Source organism: Bos taurus, chromosome 24 (genome assembly GCF_002263795.3).
Source record: "Bos taurus isolate L1 Dominette 01449 registration number 42190680 breed Hereford chromosome 24, ARS-UCD2.0, whole genome shotgun sequence".
Classification (NCBI taxonomy): Eukaryota; Metazoa; Chordata; class Mammalia; order Artiodactyla; family Bovidae; genus Bos; species Bos taurus.
The window spans coordinates 62,242,061-62,264,845 of record NC_037351.1 but is presented as its reverse complement, the minus strand read 5'-3'; the positions used below and the strand labels follow the sequence as shown (position 1 = coordinate 62,264,845).

Sequence of the window (22,785 nt, the reverse complement as noted above, 5' to 3'; positions counted from 1 at the left end):
TCATGCACAAAACAAATGAAAGAAATTGACTTTTGGTTTTGTATTTTCCACTTAGAAAGAGTTCTTGCAATGGAGCCCTTCAGTTCAATTCAGTTCAGTTGCTCAGTCGTGTCTGACTCTTTGCGACCCCATAAATTGCAGCACGCCAGGCCTCACTGTCCATCACCAACTCCCAGAGTTCACTCAAACTCACGTCCATCGAGTCAGTGATGCCATCCAGCCATCTCATCCTCTGTCGTCCCCTTCTCCTCTTGCCCTCTATTCCTCTCAGCATCAGAGTCTTTTCCAATGAGTCAACCCTTCGCATGAGGTGGCCAAAGGACTGGAGTTTCAGCTTTAGCATCATTCTTTCCAAAGAACACCCAGGACTGATCTCCTTTAGAATGGATTGGTTGGATCTCTTTGCAGTCCAAGGGACTCTCAAGAATCTTCTCCAACACCACAGTTCAAAAGCATAAATTCTTCAGTGCTCAGCCTTCTTCACAGTCCAACTCTCACATTCATACATGACTACTAGAAAAGCCATAGCCTTGACTAGATGGACCTTGTTGGCTAAGTAATGTCTTTGCTTTTGTATATGCTGTATAGGCTGGTCATAATTTTCCTTCCAAGGAGTAAGCATCTTTTAATTTCATGGTGGCAATCACTTAAACTCACCTTAAAACAAAGTTCAAACAGAGGAGAAACTACACTCCCATCAAGACAAAGAGAAGACCACATCCGAATCCCAATCTGATCTGTATGATTAGTTACAGTACTTTCAGCATAATAGTTACATTAGATAATAATATCATATTATATAATTATAAAAGTATGGATGTAATTATATATTATAATTATTTTTGATAATTTCTTGGACTTTTTCATAAGTCCATGTTTTTTTTATCATGGTGTAAGTCTTACACAGAGTTTAAAAATTAATCTAATTGTTAGGCTTATGATCAGTTACCTACATCTAGTACTTCTGGGTTACCATGGTGGATTTCTCCTCTCCACTGGTTTAATTGGATGACTCTTAGGAAATTTATTCCAGAAGAAAGCTATAATTCTGTTTGAGCAGATGTTGATATTATTAGATTAGACTCCCTCACTTGGCCAGTCAATAGTGCTTTCTCTATAATATGAACATTCTTTTAAAGTTACTCAAGCTCAATAATAACAAACAAAATTTCAGTCAGCAAATATAACTTCCTGATTATTAGGAGGGATCGTCCTTCAGCTACAGGGTGGATTTATGACTCCCACCAGATTATTTAAATCATTTAAGTTTAAAAGTTCCCTTACATTGGGAACTTAAATTAAGGATTATCAGCTTAATAACACTAAAGAATTAGGCCGGATGCCTTGTGAACAATACAAGTATTTCATTACCTTTAAGATAGTGATTGTACAGGACAGATTGAGTCAGATGAGCTGGTAATGTACTGGATCACATTTAATTGAAGCTCTTGGCTTAAATATTTACTTATGACCCTATTAATGCTACTAGCCATGTTACTCGGAGAAGGCAATGGCACCCCAATCCAGTACTCTTGCCTGGAAAAATCCCATGGATGGAGGAGCCTGGTGGGCTGCAGTCCATGGGGTCACTAAGAGTCGGACAAGACTGAGTGACTTCACTTTCACTTTTTCACTTTCATGTTTGGAGAAGGAAATGGCAACCCACTCCAGTGTTCTTGCCTGGAGAATCCCAGGGGCAGGAGAGCCTGGTGGACTGACGTCTATAGGGTCACACAGAATTGGACGCCACTGAAGCGACTTAGCAGCAGCAGTAGCAACAGCAGCTATGTTACTTTTGTTTGGCCTATTTTACAAGATTGTGATTTCTTGCATTACTAAATGTGTGACTAAACCTCTGATAAAAATGATGACTAGGCAACTTGAACATATATATTTATTTAAGAGCTATACATGTATATATTTATTTATGAACTCAAGACTGTAATAGTGTAGCTCTAAATATGGGAAGAAGCAACACAGGGTATTTTGCTTGGACCAAAACAGATTTGAAAGACATGTGGTCCAAAGACTTTTGGCTACTATTAGCAGTGCCTAGTCCAGTAAGAGCACACTGAAGATCATCAAAATACTGGCCTGACTGAGAAAAAGGTATAAGTTATGACCAACCTAGATAGCATATTCAAAAGCAGAGACATTACTTTGCCAACACAGGTCTGTCTAGTCAAGATTATGGTTTTTCCAGTGGTCATGTATGGATGTGAGAGTTGGACTGTGAAGAAAGCTGAGCACCGAAGAATTGATGCTTTTGAACTGTGGTGTTGGAAAAGACTCTTGAGAGTCCCTTGGACTGCAAGGAGATCCAACCAGTCCATTCTGAAGGAAATCAGCCCGGGGGGTTGTTTGGAAGGAATGATGCTAAAGCTGAAACTCCAGTACTTTGGCCACCTCATACGAAGAGTTGACTCATTGGAAAAGACTCTGATACTGGGAGGGATTGGGGGCAGGAAGAGAAGTGGACGAAAGAGGATGAGATGGCTGAATGGCATCACTGACTCAATGTATGTGAGTTTGAGTGAACTCCAGGAGTTGGTAATGGACAGGGAGGCCTGGCGGGCTGCAATTCATGGGGTCGCAAAAAGTCAGACACGACTGAGTGACTGAACTGAACTGAACTGCACTATGAGATAAAGTGGTCATGAACTGCCTCCTAAATCATGATTGAATTTATAACCATGAGGGGGCACTGCCAGCTAAGGAGTGTCCCTAGCCATCTGGTTCTGTAAGAATTAAGTCACTAGCCATTGTAGTCACTGATACTCAATATACCCTGAAAGGAATTCAGTGCAGTGATCCAAAATGAAGTACTCTGTGCTCTGGGGAAACTAGTAAAACAACCTTTAGATAGTTAGATGTTTACAGGAGAAAATTTTATGACTGCAAGTTTCATCATCTGTACTTAGAAAAATGCTAAAGGCATTAATTGAGGTATTTGTTTCTTGTACCTAGTGGGGACCTTCTACTGAGATGTTTGATTATACTTCTCCAAAATCACATATAAGCTTATCTCTCCACCCCTCTTGGGCGTGGTTCCTCAGAGCTATCTGAGAGGCAGTCTCCTGAGCCATAAGTGAAACTCACAACTCTCAGTTCTTAGCTCAGTGGACATTTGCTAATTTGACTAAGGCTGGGGACTAGCCATTCTGACCACAAAGGAAGAAGTACCCTCCTCTCACCAGAAAGCCAGGTGACTCATCTTCAAGGCTAAGGATAAGTGTATCTTTGCCATGGGAAATCTGGTCTTTGCTCTGGCTTTCCCTGCTAAGACTTCCTCTCATTTCCTTCGTGTTTGCTCCCTCATCTCCTCTGTCAGCACCTAGAGTCAGTTTGGACTCTAGGTGTAGGAAAGGAGCTGGGTAAGTAGGCACTGTTTCAGAGGACAGCTTTGCCTGTCTGTTGGAAGGGGCAGAGCTCTCAGTCACCTGGAGCAGACAGAGAGCTGAAGCATTTGCAAGTGTGCTCCTGCTTCCTGGGAAAGAGTCTGCCTGCAATGGAGGAGACCAGGTTCAATCCCTGGGTTGGGAAAATCTCCTGGAGAAGGAAATGGCAGCCCACTCCAATATTCTTGCCTGGAAAATCACATGGACGGCGGAGTCTGGTAGGCTATTGTCCATGGGGTCGCAAAGAGTCCGACACGACTGAGCGACTTCACTTCACTTCCTGCTTCCTGCAGGCAGGCTTATGTGATTCACCCTGTAAGGGTGAAAGGGAGAAGTTGCAATCTGAGATTAAGACTTGTTCTGATACCATCTGATTGAGGGCCACACCAAGCAGTCTGCTTTCTCTTTCCTTCAGGTCAATAGCATCATGCATCCTTGGGTAGCCATCCTGGGCCTCCTATTCCTGCTAGGTAAGTGAATAGGTGGATTGTGCTTTGGAACCCCAAGGACGTAGCGGGTGTGTAGGGGGTGTGTGGGCATGGTGGAGGGGGGCTTTGTTGAAGGTAATGGGATCAAACTTAAGTTTTAAGAATTAAAGAATCTATGGGTAGGTAAATAATGCATGCTGCAGTACAGTACAGCTTATGCTGCCTTTGGTGTTTAAATTAAAAAAAAAAAAAAGTAGGTAGATGGTTGTGTATACATGAACTACTCAAGTGTATGTAAGAAAGAGTAACCCTGGATGAGGGTGGGAAGAAGCAATGGTGATGGGTGGGAAGGAGACGAGTCCTTTATTGTACTATTTTGTACTTTTTGATTTTTTTTAACCATGGGTAACTGTTTCTTTTAAAAAGAAAGTATTTTAACTTCCCTGGTTTTCCAGTGGTTAAAACTTTGTGTTTCCACTGCAGGAAGCATGAGTTCTATCCCTGGTTGGGGAACTAAGATCCCACATGTGGTGTCAAGTGGCCAGAATTTTTTTTTAATCAATAATCAAAACATTTAATTTTTAATAAACAAAATAATTTATCTCATATTTTAACATTATATGAGATAGGGGAAATTTTTAGGAACAGACATAATCCTAAATTTAAAAAATCTCTAGAGGTAGGAATATGAGGAAAAGTATATTTTTAAATTATATTCTGTAACAAATTTCTATAATCAGCATGAATTACCTTTATAATTCAAAAATGATATTAAGCAAAATTGAAGATAATCAGAATTTTGGTAATAAAAACTAGACTTATTTTATATAACAATGAGTGTTTTATTCCCATAGCATTTCCCAGATTTACAGCCCAGTTCTAATTATGACTGGTTGTTGAATCTCAGATTTTTTTAAGGACCTTCAGACTTCATTTGGCAATACAGTTTTTTAAACCACTGCTGCAGGAGACAGTTTTCCTGCCTGTTTGTTTTTAAGAGGTAAAGTTTAACATTTGATTGAATATTGTCCAATTTTTTGGTTTCACCTGGCCAACTGGACAGTGCTCCATTGCAGGACAGTCATCAACTCACAAGAAGGGATCCCTACTTGAATTTTTTTAATCGATCCTAAATACCAGGATGGGCTTCCCAGGTGGCTCAGTGGTAAAGAATCCACCTACCAATGCAGGAGACATGGGTTTGATCCCAGAGTCGGGACGATTCCCTGGAGAAGGAAATGGCAACCCATTCCAGTATTCCTGCCTGTGAAATTCCATGAACAGAGGAGTCTGGCGGGCTACAGTCCATGGGGTGGCAAAGAGTCCAATACAACTAAGCAACTAAACAAAAACAACAAAGCCCATTATAAGTCTCAGTTCCTTCTGAGAGTATTATAAACCCTTTTTTCCAAAAACTGATTTCTAAAGAGTTTATTAGCCTCTGCCTTCTTGCCAATGATGCTGTAAGTAGGGTATTAGCTGTTTTTTCTTTAACTTAGAGAAGATTTGTGAGGTGAAGTTTTTTGCATAGCCATTTAAAAAATGTTAATAAAATTGAAAATCAAAATTTTAAATGCAACAGTTTTAAAATCAGATTTCAACTGAGACAGTGACTGAATCTAGGGGAGAGGAAAAGCCACCTGTATGTATTAACATTTAATAAGCAGATACCTGTCAAACACAGGATAAAATGCATACACACTGATGCGTTACTGGAGTATCCTTTGTTTCAAACCTTTTGGAGAGGAATTTGAATCATATTCACCAAAAGACTGAACATATTTCTGCCCTTTGTCCTGATACTTTCTCTCATAAACCTGTCCTATTAGGAAGTAATCCTGAATACAGAAAGACATTTGTATGATGTTTCATCCTCAAATATATCTGGTTAATAATAATACTGCTAAAGAATATGTTTACCAGAAAAGCATATATTAAATTTACAAACTCAAGATATAGTTAGATAATTTCAAACAGCATAAACTATGTAAAGAACAAAATGAAAATAAAATTAAAGTTAATATTTTGAGACCTCATGCTCTTGTTTCTCTTTATTTACAGATGGTGTAACCTCTTACCATCGAGTGACTGGAGTGGTTGGTCAGAGTGTCACTCTACCCTGCTACTATAATGGAGAAGTCACAAGCATGTGTTGGGGCCGAGGGTCATGTCCTTGGCTGAATTGCGGAACTAACATCATCTGGACCGATGGATACAGAGTCACCTATCGGAGGGATGGACGTTACCAGCTAAATGGCAATATTCGTGGAAGGGATGTGTCTTTGACCATAAACAACGCTGCCGCGTCTGACAGTGGCTTGTATTGTTGCCGAATTGAGGTGAGAGGGTGGTTCAATGACATAAAAACCACCCTAGAGTTGAGGATCAATCCAGGTGAGCTTATCTTCCTACTTCTTTGATCACTTCCTGTGGGTTCCGAGAGATGGAGTTTTCTGTTTGATAATAACTTTCTTTTCCTTTAGTCGGGAAAGAAAAGTTTCCTATGATCTTGTTTTCTAATAACTCTTCAACTGAATATCTTGTATTTGTGTAGAGTGAAGTGTTAAGACTAACCTTGATTCAAGACAGTAGGCTAGAGCATCTTTCCAGTCAGCAAACTGTCTCCTGAAGCAGTGCTTCAGGAATACTAGTTGGTTCATGAAAAAGCATTCACTGTTCCACACTGAGATATAGTGAGTATTTTTTTGGAGCTGAATTTCTGCTTCTTGATAATCTGACCTTTTCTCTGAGGTCATTTCTTTGGAGGATTTTCAAATGTTCTTTCCTAACATTTTAAGACTCATAGAGAGTTTCACACATATAAAACAGGTAATATAAGGTCCTGTCAAATAGATGTATCATTTGGTTTAGACAACTGTCAACTCAGTTTTGTAGCATATACATTGAAAGAGTCTAGATAGTTTCATCCCCTCCCTCTACCCTTGGATTTTTTGAAGCACAATTCACACCATATCATGGCTCAGCTGGTAAAGAATCAGCCTGCAATGTGGGAGACCTGGGTTCAATCCCTGAGTTGGGAAGATCCCCTAGAGAAGGGAATGGCTACCCAGTCCAGTATTATGGCCTGGAGAATTCCATGAACTCTATAGTCCGTGGCGTCTCAAAGAGTTGCACACAAGTGAGTGAGTTTCACTTTCACTCACATCAGATCACTAAATTGCTTGTTTAAAAGTTAAAATTGCTTTCTTATCCATTTGACTGCTGGTGGACATCTGGGTTGCTTCCATGTCCTGGCTATTATAAACAGAGCTGCAATGAATATTGGCATACATGTGTCTCTTTCAATTCTGGTTTCCTCAGTGTATATGCCCAGCAGTGGGATTGCTGGGTCATATGGCAGGTCTGTTTCCAGTTTTTAAAGGAATCTCCACACTGTCCTCCATAGTGACTGTACTAGTTTGCATTCCCACCAACAGTGTAAGAGGGTTCCCTTTTCTCCACACCCTCTCCAGCATTTATTGCTTGTAGACTTGTGGATAGCAGCCATTCTGACTGGTGTGAAATGGTACCTCATTGTAGTTTTGATTTGCATTTCTCTGATAATGAGTGATGTTGAGCATCTTTTCATGTGTTTGTTAGCCATCTGTATGTCTTCTTTGGAGAAATGTCTGTTTAGTTCTTTGGCCCATTTTTTGGTTGGGTCATTTATTTTCCTGGAATTGAGCTGCAGGAGTTGCTTGCATATTTTTGAGATTCATTCTTTGTCAGTTGTTTCGTTTGCTATTATTTCTCCCATTCTGAAGGCTGTCTTTTCACCTTGCTTATAGTTTCCTTTGTAGTGCAGAAGCTTTTAATTTTAATTAGGTCCCATTTGTTTATTTTTGCTTTTATTTCCATGGGGGTTGATTCCAAGAGTGTCTCCTCCAGTGGATAGCTGAAACTGCACAGAGTACCAAACCCTGTGCATGTTTTTTCCTATGCTTGTCAGTTCAGTCGCTCAGTCATGTATGACTCGTTACTTATATACCAACAATAAATTTTAACTTAGAAATTAGGCACAGTAAGAGATTAAGAATAACTAATAATAAAATAGAACAATTATAACAAAAAAAGAGAAAAAATAATTAAAATCACCTTATTGCAATATGAGAACATTTTCATCTCAATAACTGTTCACTTGTGGCTTTTAAGAATTTTGTGAAATCCAAAAGTCTGGGAAGGTTATGTTTTTCTATCTTGATGTAGATATTTTAATTTTTCTTACCACTTGGTGAAAGGAGCAGGTTCTAAAGGATTTCCTGGTTTCTGGTGCTCTTTCATAGTAAGTAATTTCCCACTAAAGTTTCTAATGAAAACAGAGCCCAATATTCAGAGCCTTTATAAGTTAGGTCTCTTTTAGTTTAAATTAACTTGATATTTCAATTTCATAACTTTTCCTAACTTCATCAAAGATACTTAGCTTATTTGATGAAGGCAAGTAAAATCAGGTCAATTCTGATGCAGAAAACAGCTGACTCTGGGAAAACATCTAGGAGACAATTTAAGAAAGCCAAAAGATGCTGGTGCTATATACATGTGGCAGGAGGCTGTGTGTGGAGAAGAAATTATTTTTGGAGTTGTGAAATTATATGATTGGTCTGGAGGAAGAAAGAAATTAATAGGGGACATTTATAGTGCTTATAAATTCTTTAATAGATTAGTATTTGCAAAGTCACTGCTCTGTCCAGTGGGAAACGGGTTCATAACTGAGCCAAAGTGACTCTCTGCCTCCAACCCAATACTTTGAGTTTTCTTGCACTTTTCACAGAATGAGCTTACTTTCAACCTCTCTTAGGGCTCTTCCCCAGCAGCTTTTCCTAGCCTTTGTGTCCTAGCTTCTTCCTTTGGAAATATTTAGTCCTGAGCAAGACACATTAGTGGAACAAGCTGATTAAATCTCCTCCTTGTTATACTCCTTTGATCAGTTGTTTTTCTTGCTTCCTCTTTTTCTTAAGTTTCACATCAAACTGAAGGGAGGGGATTGAGACTGCACTGTTCTTCAAAATCTTTAACTACACTGTTAGACCCAGGTAGGCAAACTGTAGCCATAGGACCAGATCAGATTATAAGATAAGCTCACCAACAGTTTTTTTTTTTTTTTTTTAATGAATAAAGGTTTATTAGAACACAGCCTCATCCATTCATGTATATACTATCTATGACTGTTTTCAGGGCTTCCCTGGTGGCATATGGCATCTCTGTTATCCAGCATATGTTAATGATGTGAATTAATCCACATTTAGGATGCAGATATGTTAGGAGGGTACCTGAACTGACAGAAGTGAATGCTATTTATTTGGTCAATAGTCTGGTTCTTGGGAACTACTATTTGGGCTCTAGTCATGTACTGCTGAGAGGACAAAGACAGCTTCAGGCTCTAGACACTTTTCCCTCCCTCACAGATGCTTATGAAGATATGTAAATCTGATATGTATGACTAGTCTTTACAAACTGCTTCAACACAAATCCCATGTGTCATTTTTGAATAGCAACACCTCCCACAATACCATCCTTTAAATGCCGCTGTTGCCTTGTTGTGACCATGTCTTCACTCCCTCTTCAGTCACAGATTCTAGTTGACCCATGACAAGAACTTGGAGTTCATGGGAGATAAGTGCCGAGTTCTGCCTGGGGACCGTCTGCTTGGTTGTGTTGGTGCACAGGCCCAGCACGAGTCTCTTGTTTCCTGCTGCTTGATGAATCCCTGCTTTCATGTTGATTCCTAGCTCCACCTACAATGACAACGACCACCACCACTGCTACTACAACAACAACTACCACCACTACTCCAACAACCACCACCACTACTCCAAGAACAACCCCCACTACAAGAAGGACAACTACCACCACTACGCCAAGAACAAGCACTACAAGAAAGACAACTACCACCACTACGCCAAGAAGAACCAATAGAAGAAAGAGAACTACCACCACTACTCCAAGAACAGCCACCACTACAAGAAGGACTACTACCACCACTACTCCAAGAACCACTACCACCACCACCACTATTCCAAGAACAACCACCACTACTAGAAAGACAACCATTACTACTACTCCAAAAACAACTACCACTATTACAACAATCACCACTACTACCCCCAAAACAACCATCACCACAACTCCAACAACCACCACCACCACTATTTCAACCACAATGGTCACCACTGCTCCAACAACCACCACCACTACTGTGCCAACAACAATCAATACCACTACTCCAACCATGACAGTCACCACTGCTCCAGTGACAGCGAGGTCCTCTACTTCTGCTCTTCCAATGCCAGCACCCACAAAGGACCTCCAGCCAGGTAAGCAAAAGTACTTGTAAGTGCAGAAGTTTTCAAAGTCAGGATATGCACCATCCAGGGCACTGTGTTAAGGCATATGGACAATCTAGGGTAGGGATTCTTAACAGCTTTCCAAACCTGGCTTCACAGAATCTGTGAACAATTGCACCCTCTTATATTCATCTTGTGTATCTTTAAGCATTTTCAGAGTGAGAGGGACCTATGGTTTTTACTAGATTATCAAAGGAATCGTTAATAGCAAGGAAAAAAAAAAAAAAAAAGCCAGACCACTGGTCATGGACATATAAGAAGGATGGTCCATTCAGCCCTGTTTAACATAGAATTATGAGGAAAAAATAAGAGTGCCAGAACAGGGCCAAGTGAATGAGATTCTATCTTACAAGGAGCTCTGAATAGAGATCATTTAATCCATTTTGAAGCGTAATCCAACACTTGAGGATACGATTTCGGTGAAGTTAATGCTTACTCTGTATCCTGTGTCAGGAAACATGCTAACGACTTTATAATACTAAGCCTCTTAATTCTAATGACAACCCCAGGACTGATGCTAAAGTTGAAGCTCCAATGCTTTGGCCACCTTATGTAAACAGCTGACTCATTGGAAAAGACCCTGCTGCTGGGAAAGATTGAAGGCAAAAGGAAAAGAGGGTGGCAGAGAATGAGATGGGTAGACAGTATTGCTGACTCAATGGACATGAGCTTGAGCAAACTCCAGGAGACAGAGAAGGACAGGGAAGCATGGCATGCTGCAGTCATGGGGTTGCAAAGAGTCGGACACGACTTAGCAGCTGAACAACAAAAGAAGTATAAAAAGTGAAATAATTCTATTGTTTAGCTCTCAGATCATTATCTAGATCAGATTTATTCATGATAATGAAATGCTTACATAGCAGGTAACTACCATAAGGACATCTATTAATATATTTCTAAGAAAGAGTCAAAGGGTAATTTCTGATTTAGTTTTGTTTGTTCTTTCTGCTGCGGGTGTAAATTTTCCTCCACTAATTGAACACTACTTTTCCGTTCTTGTCATTCCTATAGCTTCTTTGTCTTCTCCAACTCAGACAGCAGAAAGCCAGCCTACTACCCTGTATGAAAGAAACATAACCAGCTCACCATGGCACTCTTGTTCAGCAGGTAACTTCAGTTTCTTTCCTGAACACCTGGGAGCATTCAAATTTTGATAAATATTAGCACATTGTTCAGAGCACATATTCTGAAATAAAACAAGCGTGACTTGAATCCCAACAATGGCTATTCCACTTAGCTATGCAACTTGAACAAATGTCTTATTACCCTCTTTGAATCTGTTTTTATCCTTTGGAAAATGGAGGAAATATTACTTATTCTTACAAGCGTTATTTGAGATAAAGATCTGGGGACACAGTTACAAGGTAAGTGATGGAGTTGGAACTATGACCGTTACTTAGAATGTCCAGAAATACGTACATTTGAGTGACACAGGCAGCTTGTATGACTTGGGATCATCCACATACATATCCACATTTTTCTAAATAAAACGAATCAGCCTTGTCTTTAAACTTATTTCTAGGCATACTTTCCTGGACAGAGCCTTAAAACAATTAAATCCAAACTGGTCCAGACTGAACTGGTCGCCTGTTTATGCTTCCTCTAAGCCCCAGACACTACACAGATTCAGTAGGCTCCCCTGCTGCCTTGTCGAGCTTTCATTTCACATGGACACTTTGAGTTGGGTTGAGGACATGGACACCAGAGCCAAAGAGGCAGGTCCCACAAGGATTGTGCTATTCCACTCCCAAAGACTCCAAGTTTTCCCTTGTTTGGGAAAGTCTATATTCTTTTGAGATGTAAGATTAGTTTGTTTTTCCTATAATGGAGAAAGATGATATTGAATTGTCATCTCTCTGAGCTAACTCTGTTACCCATGGTGGTATATTTGGAGAGTGCCACATGTGAACCCCTTTGTAGTGCAGAACTGGCTTATTTGTCCATGTGCCTGTGAAGCATCCAAACAAGGTCAGATTTTGTAAGACTTGTGCGTATGATTCGTCATGCTCAGGAGTTGCTAATCTGTAGCAAACACCCAGAGTGGCCTACTTTGCCCATCATTCAAGGAAGCTCTTAATTGAAAATGGACATGCAGCGGGACTCAGAGAGGGACCGGTTTACTTGAAATTAGCTAATAGTGACATTTGGTTTTGAAAGTGGAATCCTTGGTGTGAAGTGTTTCTTGGCACAGAAACAAGGAGAAAGCAGATAAAAATACAGGTAAGAGCAGTTGGGGCAACTGCGCCCCACACTTTTAGGCTAAGAGGAAGAACAAAGTAGAAAATGGGAAATTATTCTCTAAAATATGTCACTAAAACCTGGTCAAGTAGACTTGGCAGCATGGAACAGACATTGCAGCAGCTGTGTCCCCACGACTTCTGTGACTGCTGCCGTCTTGGCAGCATCTCTGAGGCCCTTCAGCCAAGTCCTCACAGTGCCTGAGTCACACTTCCGTGGGTTAAAGCCTCACAAAGCCAAGAATGTTAGTCTAGAAGGAATTTTGATTTTCACAGGGCCTGCACCTACCTTTTCAGATGCACGTGCCAGCAAATTGTTGTGCATTATCTCATTTAATTCTTTCAGGGCAGGTTTATTTCTTGCCATTGCCAGACTGAGGAGGACATTTAGTTCTACTTTGGAGACAAACAGCTTTCAATTCAACTCTCCGCCAATGGCAGTTTCAAGCTGCATGCCCATGGGCAAGTTGTTTCATTCCTCACTACATGTTTGTAAGGAATGAAGGACATGCTATTTGGAAAATCCATTGCACGGTGTCCCTTCCCCTTTGCTCCTATTGTTATATAGCAACATAATTGTGATACCTGATATTTGTTTAATATGGTGTTAAGCACCTTACATGCATCATCTAATGTGATAACTTTATGAGACGGGTGCTATCAAGAGCTTGTAGTTCAAGGTTACCCCAGCTAGAAATATAAATACATACATTTACATGCATATGTATGTAATGTGTATGTAAAGGACATTGATCGAGGTCACATTGGTAAGTGACATGTCAGCACTGAAGTCAAGTTTCATCTAACTCAAGTCCATGCTATTTTTTTGTAACATCACTCATTCTATAGCTTAAGGATTTAAGGTTATAACATAAATTATACAGAGACTAGACTGTAGACACTGTCTTTGTCTCTTGAAGTAGTGTCGGAATGTTTAAATTGTAGATACAGTAATGTAAACTGTGAAAATTTAGGGGGATATGGTTGTTTTCACTACCCTTAGAAAATGATGGTTTTATAGCTCTGTCAGTAGTACAGGAATCTCTGAGACCTGCAGAATTTACATTGGATGGGAACAAAGTGTGTGCGGTGGTTATGAGCCGAGGCTGTTGTCCTTTAGTAGAGTTGGAAACTTCAACCATTTCAGCACCTCATCTAAAATTTCGGATTAAGAAAATTGGTATAAGGATGTAAAGTGCTTGTATATAATAGATACTCAGTAAAGAGAGAATCCTGCATTTGACCTATAGTTGCTTAGAAGGGCCAACAGTATATGTTCTGTGGGACAAAAGAGATGTTTCAAAACATTATTAAAATTTGGACATTGAAAACTTTAAGGCATAGTATCCTTTTATATTGGGAGTTTAGGTAGTATAAGGTATACTGTCCTTGGGAGTGATGTAACATATTTTCTAAAGCACATTTGGATCAGTGTCTGGGCACACTGGCATATAATGTAGGAGTTGGATGCCACCTGTTTGAGGTATCTTAGTGCATTTCACTCACATTTTGAATGTAAAACCAATGTAATGTTCATTTTGAACGGAGTGGTTCTGCTCTTTGGATGTGTAATGACCTCTGAGCACTCATTGCAAGTTTCTGAGCTGCCATGAAAATACTGATTATTTATCTGTAAGTGGTAATTTTTAACCTAGTTCTGAGAATGGGTCACTCTGACTTGTCTAAAATTGTCAGTAAATTTTCTGTGAGCATGCATTTTTTTCCCCCTCCATAGGGAGAAAAAAAGCTTCATTTTCAAAGGGTCCATGACAAAATGGTTAAGAAACACAACATTACTACTTAAATTAATAAATTTTACTAACTTGGTGTTATTCCTGGGATGCCTACAGCCTTAGGCCATATGATTATTCAATGTTCCCTTCATTACCAGAAGGCAGTGTGAATATATTTGGTGATTGCAGGAAAGTTCAATATCTTTTTGTAATTCTTATTAATTTTCTTTCTTGTTGAGCAGATGGAAATGGCACTGTGACCCAGTCTCCAGATCCCCATTGGCATAACAATCAAACTGTAAGCATATTCCTTCCTATTTTATTAGCCTGATTCACTTATATGTCTCTTCTGGAATCAAGTTACATTTAGAGATTATTATTGTCAGACTAGACCACAGATTGATTCTTTATAATTTAAAAAAATAAAGGAAGAAACAATTTGACTCTTAAATAGGGATAGTTTAATTAATTTTACAAGTCTATATAGATGTACTACTTTGTTAGAAATACCTGAAAAGTGATATTTTTCTCTAGGCACACATATAAGCCAAGACAGAATTTCTCCTGACCATAAGATAAGAAAAAAAGAGTGAATTAATTCAGGCATAGTAACTTAACATTATATAACAAGAAAGACTTAGATCCTTGTTAGAGAAATAACATGCCTTGAATTGATGTAGTGGAATGGGGGCCATCCCCATCAAAAATATTATGTCAATGAAAGTATGGTTCCTTAAACATAGGCCCCCTGATATCCTTTTCCAATCTAATTTTCCTCCTATAGAGAAATTTTGAGGCCACTGCTGAGTCTTTCTATATATAATCCTCCCCATATGATGACATATTAAGGTCCTAAGGTCTTCAACAACTTTGTGATTCTATGATTTGTGTAATTTGTGTAATTTCCCACAAGTAGCTTGGGAAAAATCCAAGGGACTATAGTCTTATGATGTTCATCAAAGCCTTATCTTTGTGTGTAAGTTAGAAGAATTTATCAGTGAGATTTTTACTTTTGGCTCCCTTGGGTGAAACAACTTTCCTTTCACTATGTGCAAATAACTTTTAGAAGCAAAAAACATGAACAGACTCAGGTATGAGAGTAATCTTGATTGCAAGTGGTGAGAAATTGCAGCATGGACATTGTAAGAGATATTCAAGTTCAAGCAAAGTGGGGTTAATGTGACATCAAATGGCCTTATGTTGCATAACTTAGTGACAAAGAGAACACTACCACGTAGGAATGATATGAAAGATTTTAATCACTGATGATATGGGTACTGATTGATCTGATGGACATGGGCTGAATTTGTTGTGCTTGTTAAATAGCAGAACTGCCACCATGTAAATGTCATGTCAGTCAGACTTATGCTAGTTTTAAAAAAAGAAACAAACACTCTGAATGAGAAGATTGTTTTTGACCTCAGTTACCTGCAGGACAGGTATATTCAGTAGCAATTAATCTCTTCTATATAATGTAAGCAATACAGAAGCAAGTTCACAAGAGGTGGTAACACAATCGTGGGATTTTTGTGTCTTGACCGTGAAGAGATGAAGTGTCTCCCAAGTATCTTGAAACCAAGCAGCATATATATCCACCCAATAGGTCAACTTCTTGAGCTGTATCTTAAGAGGAGAATGAACATATACGTCAAGATGTATAAAACAAGATATACATTGCTGCTGTTTATAATCATGAAAATGTTATAAACAACCTCAATGTTCAATAATAAGAGATTAATAATTTATCAACTAAGCATGCCCATTTATTGCCACTAAAAATGCTGTCACTGCAGTGTACTTACTGCCATGAGAAGACAGTGTCAATTGTTAAATGAAAAAACTAGCTTTTCAGATAGCATTGGGACTTCGCTGACAGCCCAATGATTAAGACTTCATGCCTCCAATGAAGTAAGTACAGGTTCGATGGCTGATTAGGGAACTAAGATCCCACATGCCAAGTAGCATTGCCAAAAATGAAAAAATATATGTATATATATATACATATTTATTATATATAGGTTATAGATACAAGATAAAATGATGTATATACTGTAGTATACATTGGATACGGTAACTGTGTCTGTTAAGAAAACTACTAGAAAGATAAAATTCTAAGAGTATGTACTGAAAAATGGTAATAGTAACTATTTCTGGATGTTGAAATTATGGTTGATTTTTGTTTTCCTTTCTTTATCCTGAGCTGCACACTCTAAAATGAACTTTCAGTTTTTATGTAACATAATATTTTTTAAAAAGCAAGCAAAGTCTGCTTCCTGTAACCCTGTGTTCCATCTAACTGCTTTCCCCGCTACAAGTAAGGTGATAACACAGTTTTTCCCTCCCAAGGCACTGACTGTTTTCCATTTAGGCAAGGACAGGTCAGAGGCTAGGTCACCCTCCTCTGTATTCCTCAGAGTGTTTATCAGGAGGTACCTGAAGTACCTTTCCCAAGAACCCTATTTAATCTTCATTTGACAGAAAAAGAGGTTTGGAGAGGCTAAATAACTTGCTAGGGTCACAGAGCAACTAAATAAAAGTTAATCTGGGATTCTGACTCCAGAGATTAAACTCTTATGCAGGAGGAGACTTGAGACTTAATCTTTTTCTCTGATTTTCACTTCCTTTCTGTTAAAATACCTACCTGGTAGGACATCTTTAGAATTAGAATTAAGCTATGTAAAGGAGGCAAGCATGATGGCCTGGTATATTTTGGGTTTACTTTAGGAAGTGATGATCTGTCACACTAGGAATTTTTTTTCCCAATTGCACAGCATTTTAATTGTTAAGCAGAGCCATGAATCTGAGCAGCTACTTTCATGCCCATTTATAAAGATATAGAATCTTGAATTCTAGTTCAAAAAAGTGTTTTAATTAACGGCCAGTTTCAGTAACTGAACACATTCAAATAGTATCTCCATGGCAACTTATATAGGAACAAAATTGTTTTTGATTAGTATCATAAGAGGATTATTTATGAAAAGAGCTTATTATTTTAAAAATATATATAAATTATAATAATAAAGTACACTCTTTTGAAGCATACAGTTTGAGCTTTAACATATCTGTACCCTTCTCTAAATACCACCGCAAGTAAGATGTAAAGATTTCCACCACCCCGAAATACATTTTGAATTTTGAGTTGTCTTAGAATTTCATCATAAAGCTATAACTTTACATCATTTGGTCTTACCCCTCATGATCCAGAACTAGCCAGGGGCCAATAAATAAGGATTAGTCTGGGTATATTATTTTCTGAAATGTTTTCTGCCTGTAATGCTAACAAGATTGCTTTATTTTTCTGTTTTATGTTTGATCTGCTGATGTTTCTGTAGATTGCAGTGCTGGCACAAGAAACATGGATGAGCACCAACAAGGGAGTCTACATTGGAATCTCAGTTACTATTTTGGCATTGTTGGTCATGTTTGTGGTATTCTGGATTAGGAGAAGTAAGTCACCTCAGGACTGAAATATTCAGAAATATTCTTGAGCCCACAGGAGTATTCTTGAATCAACTGCGTGTAGCTGTACATTCCATAAGATATCAGTTTCATGTAACTTCTTTGGTTCTTACCTTGTTCTTTTTTATTTATCTTAAATTTATTGTTCCATAAACATGAAGAAATAAGCACTGGTTGTGTAAAGTTGAGATTTGTAAGTCAAAAGCGACTATAATATACAACATTTGTTCCCTCCCATTTTGTTCTTTTCCCATTCCCTCAATAACAATTTTTTATCCCTATTGGGAGTAAAACTTTTGATGGTTTTATAACACCCACTTAATAGAAGAAACACAAGAGACATTAGGAGGGTACATGATTTCAGAGCTAGGAGAAGAACAAAGTGTTTCACATAACAGTCATCCATGCCTCCTGGTCTCCTTCCACCAGTTGTGTGTGTATGTGTGTGTAAAACCTGTCTTCTATGGGAGAAGCTCAATATTCAGGGTTTTTTTTAGTGAAATATAATGGCATTAAAGTAAGCTAGGGCATGTAGGTCAATACACTAAACCTACGAATCACAAGATACTCTATACCAAGGGGCTTACTTGGCCCCTAGAGATTCAAGAGAAGTTACCTGGAGTTATCAGGTTAGGGTCCAGATTGATTTTTTTTCTGCTTCTTTTTAAAAATATTCTTTCTTTCAAATTAATTTTTTTTTTGGACTCAGAGCTGTACTGCTTTTGCTCATATTAAAGTAATAATCGTAATAATATACTGGTTTGGAAAAAAAATCTCATGAACTCTTTGGCTTGCATGTTTAATTTTCTCTTCATTTCCCCCTCAATTTAGGATATTTTTGCCTGGGGAGCAAGGTGGAGCTACTACGGTAAGTTTGAAATGGTTTGTGTTAATAATGCCTTTTGATGTTCTTACTCTAGTAAACATAAGGAAAATTTCTCTGTCCCTCTCCTCTTTTCCTTCCGAGTTCTCCATTTTATACTCTGGATCCTGAAAAATCTAGTATATAGAGCACCTCCATTGCTGTTCAACCTTCCAGTGATGATTTTAGTATCTCCACGCTGCTGCTGCTGCTGCTTCTAAGTTGCTTCAGTCGTGTCCGATTCTGTGCGACCCCATAGATGGCAGCCCACCAGGCTCCTCCTTCCCTGGGATTCTCTAGGCAAGAATACTGGAGTGGGTTGCTATTTCCTTCTCCACGCATCTCTATATTTCTCTGGAATTGTGTCATAACTGCTAAAGAAATGACACCTCAAACCTTATCTCTTAGAGTAAGAGAACTAAATTGCAGATATTGTTTCAGGGATCATTTGAATGGGTTTGTTATTTGATTTCATTCAGTGCTTTGTTTATTGCATGTCTATTGAATCTCTATTATATTCCGAAAAGATGAGCAGAACAGACAGAAAACATATAAATGAATAAGCAGGGCCTTATAGAATTTCCTGGAGAAGGCAATGGCACCCCACTCTGGTACTCTTGCCTGGAAAGTCCCATGGACAGAGAACCCTGGTGGGCTGCAGTCCATGGGGTCGCTAAGAGTCGGGCACGACTGGGTAACTTCCCTTACTTTTCACTTTCATGCGTTGGAGAAGGAAATGGCAACCCACTCCAGTATTCTTGCCTGGAGAATCCCAGGGACAGAGGAGTCTAGTGGGCTGCTGTCTATGGGGTCGCATGCAGTCGGACACTACTGAAGTGACTTAGCAGCAGCAGCAGCATAGAACTTCCAGAGAAATACCATGGGGAATACTGGAGCAGGGCAGTAGGCTATGTGAGTGAGCCCCAAAGAAGTAGAAGGCAGCTCTGCAAAAATCTGCAGGAAGATACCTCCAGGCTGAAGACCCGCAAAGGCAGTGGGTAGGGACATGCCTCCAGCTCCCCACGGTTCCCACCATCCCCTATTATTCCATACCCAGACTGCTGTGTTCATTTACATTAGTTGTCTGGCCTCACAGGCATTTCAATTTACAGTTTTTGCAAATTTACCCCTTCACCCAATAAAAAATTAAATCTTCTTTGCATGCATCCCTGCAGTCATTTCCCCAAACATCTGTAAAGGTCAGAAACTAGTACCTACTTCCAGCAAAATAAACTGCTTCATCTGGTCCAGCTTGGGCTTTAAGCCAAGTCTTTCTTTGTTCCAAATCCATCCCTCTTTAACTGCCATCCATTATTCTTAGTTCTCTTTCATTGGATGTTTGTAGCCAGTCTTTCCTACATCTGAGTTAATCACATGAGCCAGTCCACAAAATACGCCTTGAATAATCTCCAGCATATTGCAAGTGTTCCATAGATGCTGGATTTTATTATTGCAGACATGCCCTTCACAGCAATAAACCTGTGAGACAGGCAGTAGTAGTATTCTCAGTTTATTAATTAGAAAACAGGTTTAGAAATGTTAAGTGATGTCCAAGGTCACATCACACAGGAGGTCTCTTAGAGTCCATAACCAGACTTTTAGGAGTTTTTGACTGTCAGCTTCCAAGAGTGGGGAAAAAAAAAAAAACAAACAAAAGTACCCCCCACAGATAGAAAAGCAGGAATGATAACATCTTTTAGTTCATTTTTGTTGTTTCAATGTTTACTTCTTTAAAGTTTCAGTTTTCAATCACCTAGTTAGAAAAGAAAATATTTGTTGTAGAAGATGCTGTATAATATAGGAAAGCAAACAAAACAAAAACAAAAGGTGTATTTCCTCATGATGTTGTTTTTGGAGGCAGCTATATCACATTGACTCATTTTGAGCTCTGATACCTAACCTGTTTCCACACATGTATGACTAATCTATTTAAAGATCAGAGCAGAGTAATGATTCATTGCATTTCATTTCATTTCTTGGCATGCTTGGGTAACAAAAATAGTGTCTATGGACAACTTCTACAAAAGCATTGATATCAAAACCCCACAAATGAACTTTGTGTACACTTGATGTGTGAGCATTCATGGTATAAAACTCATCTATCCCATGGCTTTCTAATTTTGACTGTTAAGGCAGGGTGTGATTTTTGACTCTGTGATCTAGAACACGCTTAGGTGAAGCAATTGTATTTTACTACATCTGATATGCTCTGATATTTTGTATACTTATATATATTTATCTTAAATACAGGATACATACCACTAAATAACATCGCTAAAGAGTCACAGTCCTCAGGTAGAAAAACACCAGCCAAACCATTTTCTGGCCATCTTTGAGATTGTGCATCCTGGTTTAATACTTCAATTTGATGTGTGGTATTTGCCTTCTTAGATTATAAATTTTTGTGTTCTATTGCATGAGTGTCTTGAAAGAGACCAGTGTGAGTTTTTTGAAACCAAAAGGTGTGACTTTCTATCTCCTTATTAAAAATAATTTCCTTCAACTTCATATTCACAATTCTGGAAGCTTCTATTCATTTCATAGGATGTTTGAATGGGGCTCTGAGAAATGCAAATACCCAGGCTTGAAGGAATATAAACAAATATGCTGCTCATACTTGAGAAGTGATCTTCTTTTCTCTTACTCATGTTATTGTTTCTACAGTGTGATTCCATTGAAAGATTCTCGCATTGGAGCTTTGAAAAATGCAGCTCTGAAGCCTATCCAAGCAGAAGACAATGTCTGCATTATTGATGACTATCACTAAGTCCTGGATCCAGATTCTAAAGTGCTATGCCTTGACTGTAGCAGACAGCGACCAGACACCGTGTCAGAGTCCTCTGAATCAGCTGAAGAATTTTTCAGTCAGTTTCCCATGGCATTCCTCTGAGTAAGGGACACTGGATAGAGTGATGCTAGCTCAACTGTGTAAAGTCAACCTCTGTCACAGAGTCCTAATTTTTTATATTAAATTGGTTCAAACTTTCTGATCATTGCAGAGGTCTCTTCAAAACATGAAACATACTTCTTAGAATTGTACATTCTCTTTAGACCTCATGAATCCTGTTTTCCATCAAGAATTCTCATTGGGAAGATAGAAAAAAAAACCACTTCTCCCTTAGTTACCAAGGCTGTCAAAGAATACCTGAATACAGCTTAGAATCAGGACATCTAGTCTGGGACTTTAAGGACTTAACATGCAAGCACTTCATGATTGTCCTTTTCTTTTTTTTTTTTTTTTTATTAAATCAACTGACTCCAAATGTGATATTGCTTAGGGTCCCCAAGGTTTCAAATCATGGTGTGTACAGGTTTTTATTTACCCAATAGAAAAATGGCAGTGAGCAGTCAGAATGCCTGCGACCAAAAGTCTACAAGCAATAAATGCTGGAGAGGGTCTAGAGAAAAGGGAACCCTCTTACACTGTTGGTGGGAATGCAAACTAGTACAGACACTATGGAGAACAGTGTGGAGATTCCTAAAAAACTGGAAATAGAACTGCCTTATGACCCAGCAATCCCACTGCTGGGTATACACACTAAGGAAATCAGAACTGAAAGAGACACGTGTACCCCAGTGTTGATCGCAGCACTGTTTATAATAGCCAGGACATGGAAGCAACCTAGATGTCCATCAGCAGATGAATGGATAAGAAAGCAGTGGTACATATACACAATGGAGTATTACTCAGCCATTAAAAAGAATACATTTGAATCAGTTCTAATGAGGTAGATGAAACTGGAGCCAATTATACAGAGTGAAGTAAGCCAGAAAGAAAAACACCAATACAGTATACTAATGCATATATATGGAATTTAGAAAGATGGTAACAGTAACCCTGTATACGAGACAGCAAAAGAGACACTGATGTACAGAACAGTCTTTTACTCTGTGGGAGAGGGCGAGGGTGGGATGATTTGTGAGAATGGCATTGAAACATGTATAATATATATGAAACGAGTCGCCAGTCCAGATTCGATGCACGGTACTGGATGCTTGAGGCTGGTGCACTGGGACGACCTGGAGGGATGGTAAGGGGAGGGAGGAGGGATGAGGGTTCAGGATGGGGAACACTATATACCTGTGGTGGATTCATGTTGATAAATGGCAAAACCAACACAATATTGTAAAGTTAAAAAAAATAAAAAAAAAAAGAAAGAAAAATGGCAGTGAGTGTAATTTTGCCATTATAGACAAATTTGGTTTCTCAGGGTTCTGGAAATACAAGGAACTAAATGCTTTCTTTGGGAGGAGGATGGTATTGTAGCAGTTAGCAGAAGCAATGGTATCGAGTAGACCATGAAGACACCAGGAGAAGAAAATAAAT

At 38.9% G+C, this 22,785-nt stretch overlaps 1 protein-coding gene across 1 annotated transcript; it reads left to right on the top strand.

The window, feature by feature from the left end:
- The first annotated feature begins 2,787 nt into the window (after positions 1–2,787).
- Positions 2,788–21,444, top strand: LOC100298064 (hepatitis A virus cellular receptor 1). Its single transcript, XM_024984522.2, has 9 exons — positions 2,788–3,205; positions 3,814–3,868; positions 5,888–6,220; positions 9,553–10,137; positions 11,179–11,274; positions 14,380–14,435; positions 17,470–17,584; positions 18,428–18,464; positions 21,123–21,444. Exons 2-9 carry the CDS (start codon positions 3,826–3,828, stop codon positions 21,223–21,225), a joined length of 1,368 nt encoding a protein of 455 aa, XP_024840290.1. The 5' UTR covers positions 2,788–3,205; positions 3,814–3,825; the 3' UTR covers positions 21,226–21,444.
- The last annotated feature ends 1,341 nt before the right edge of the window (positions 21,445–22,785 follow it).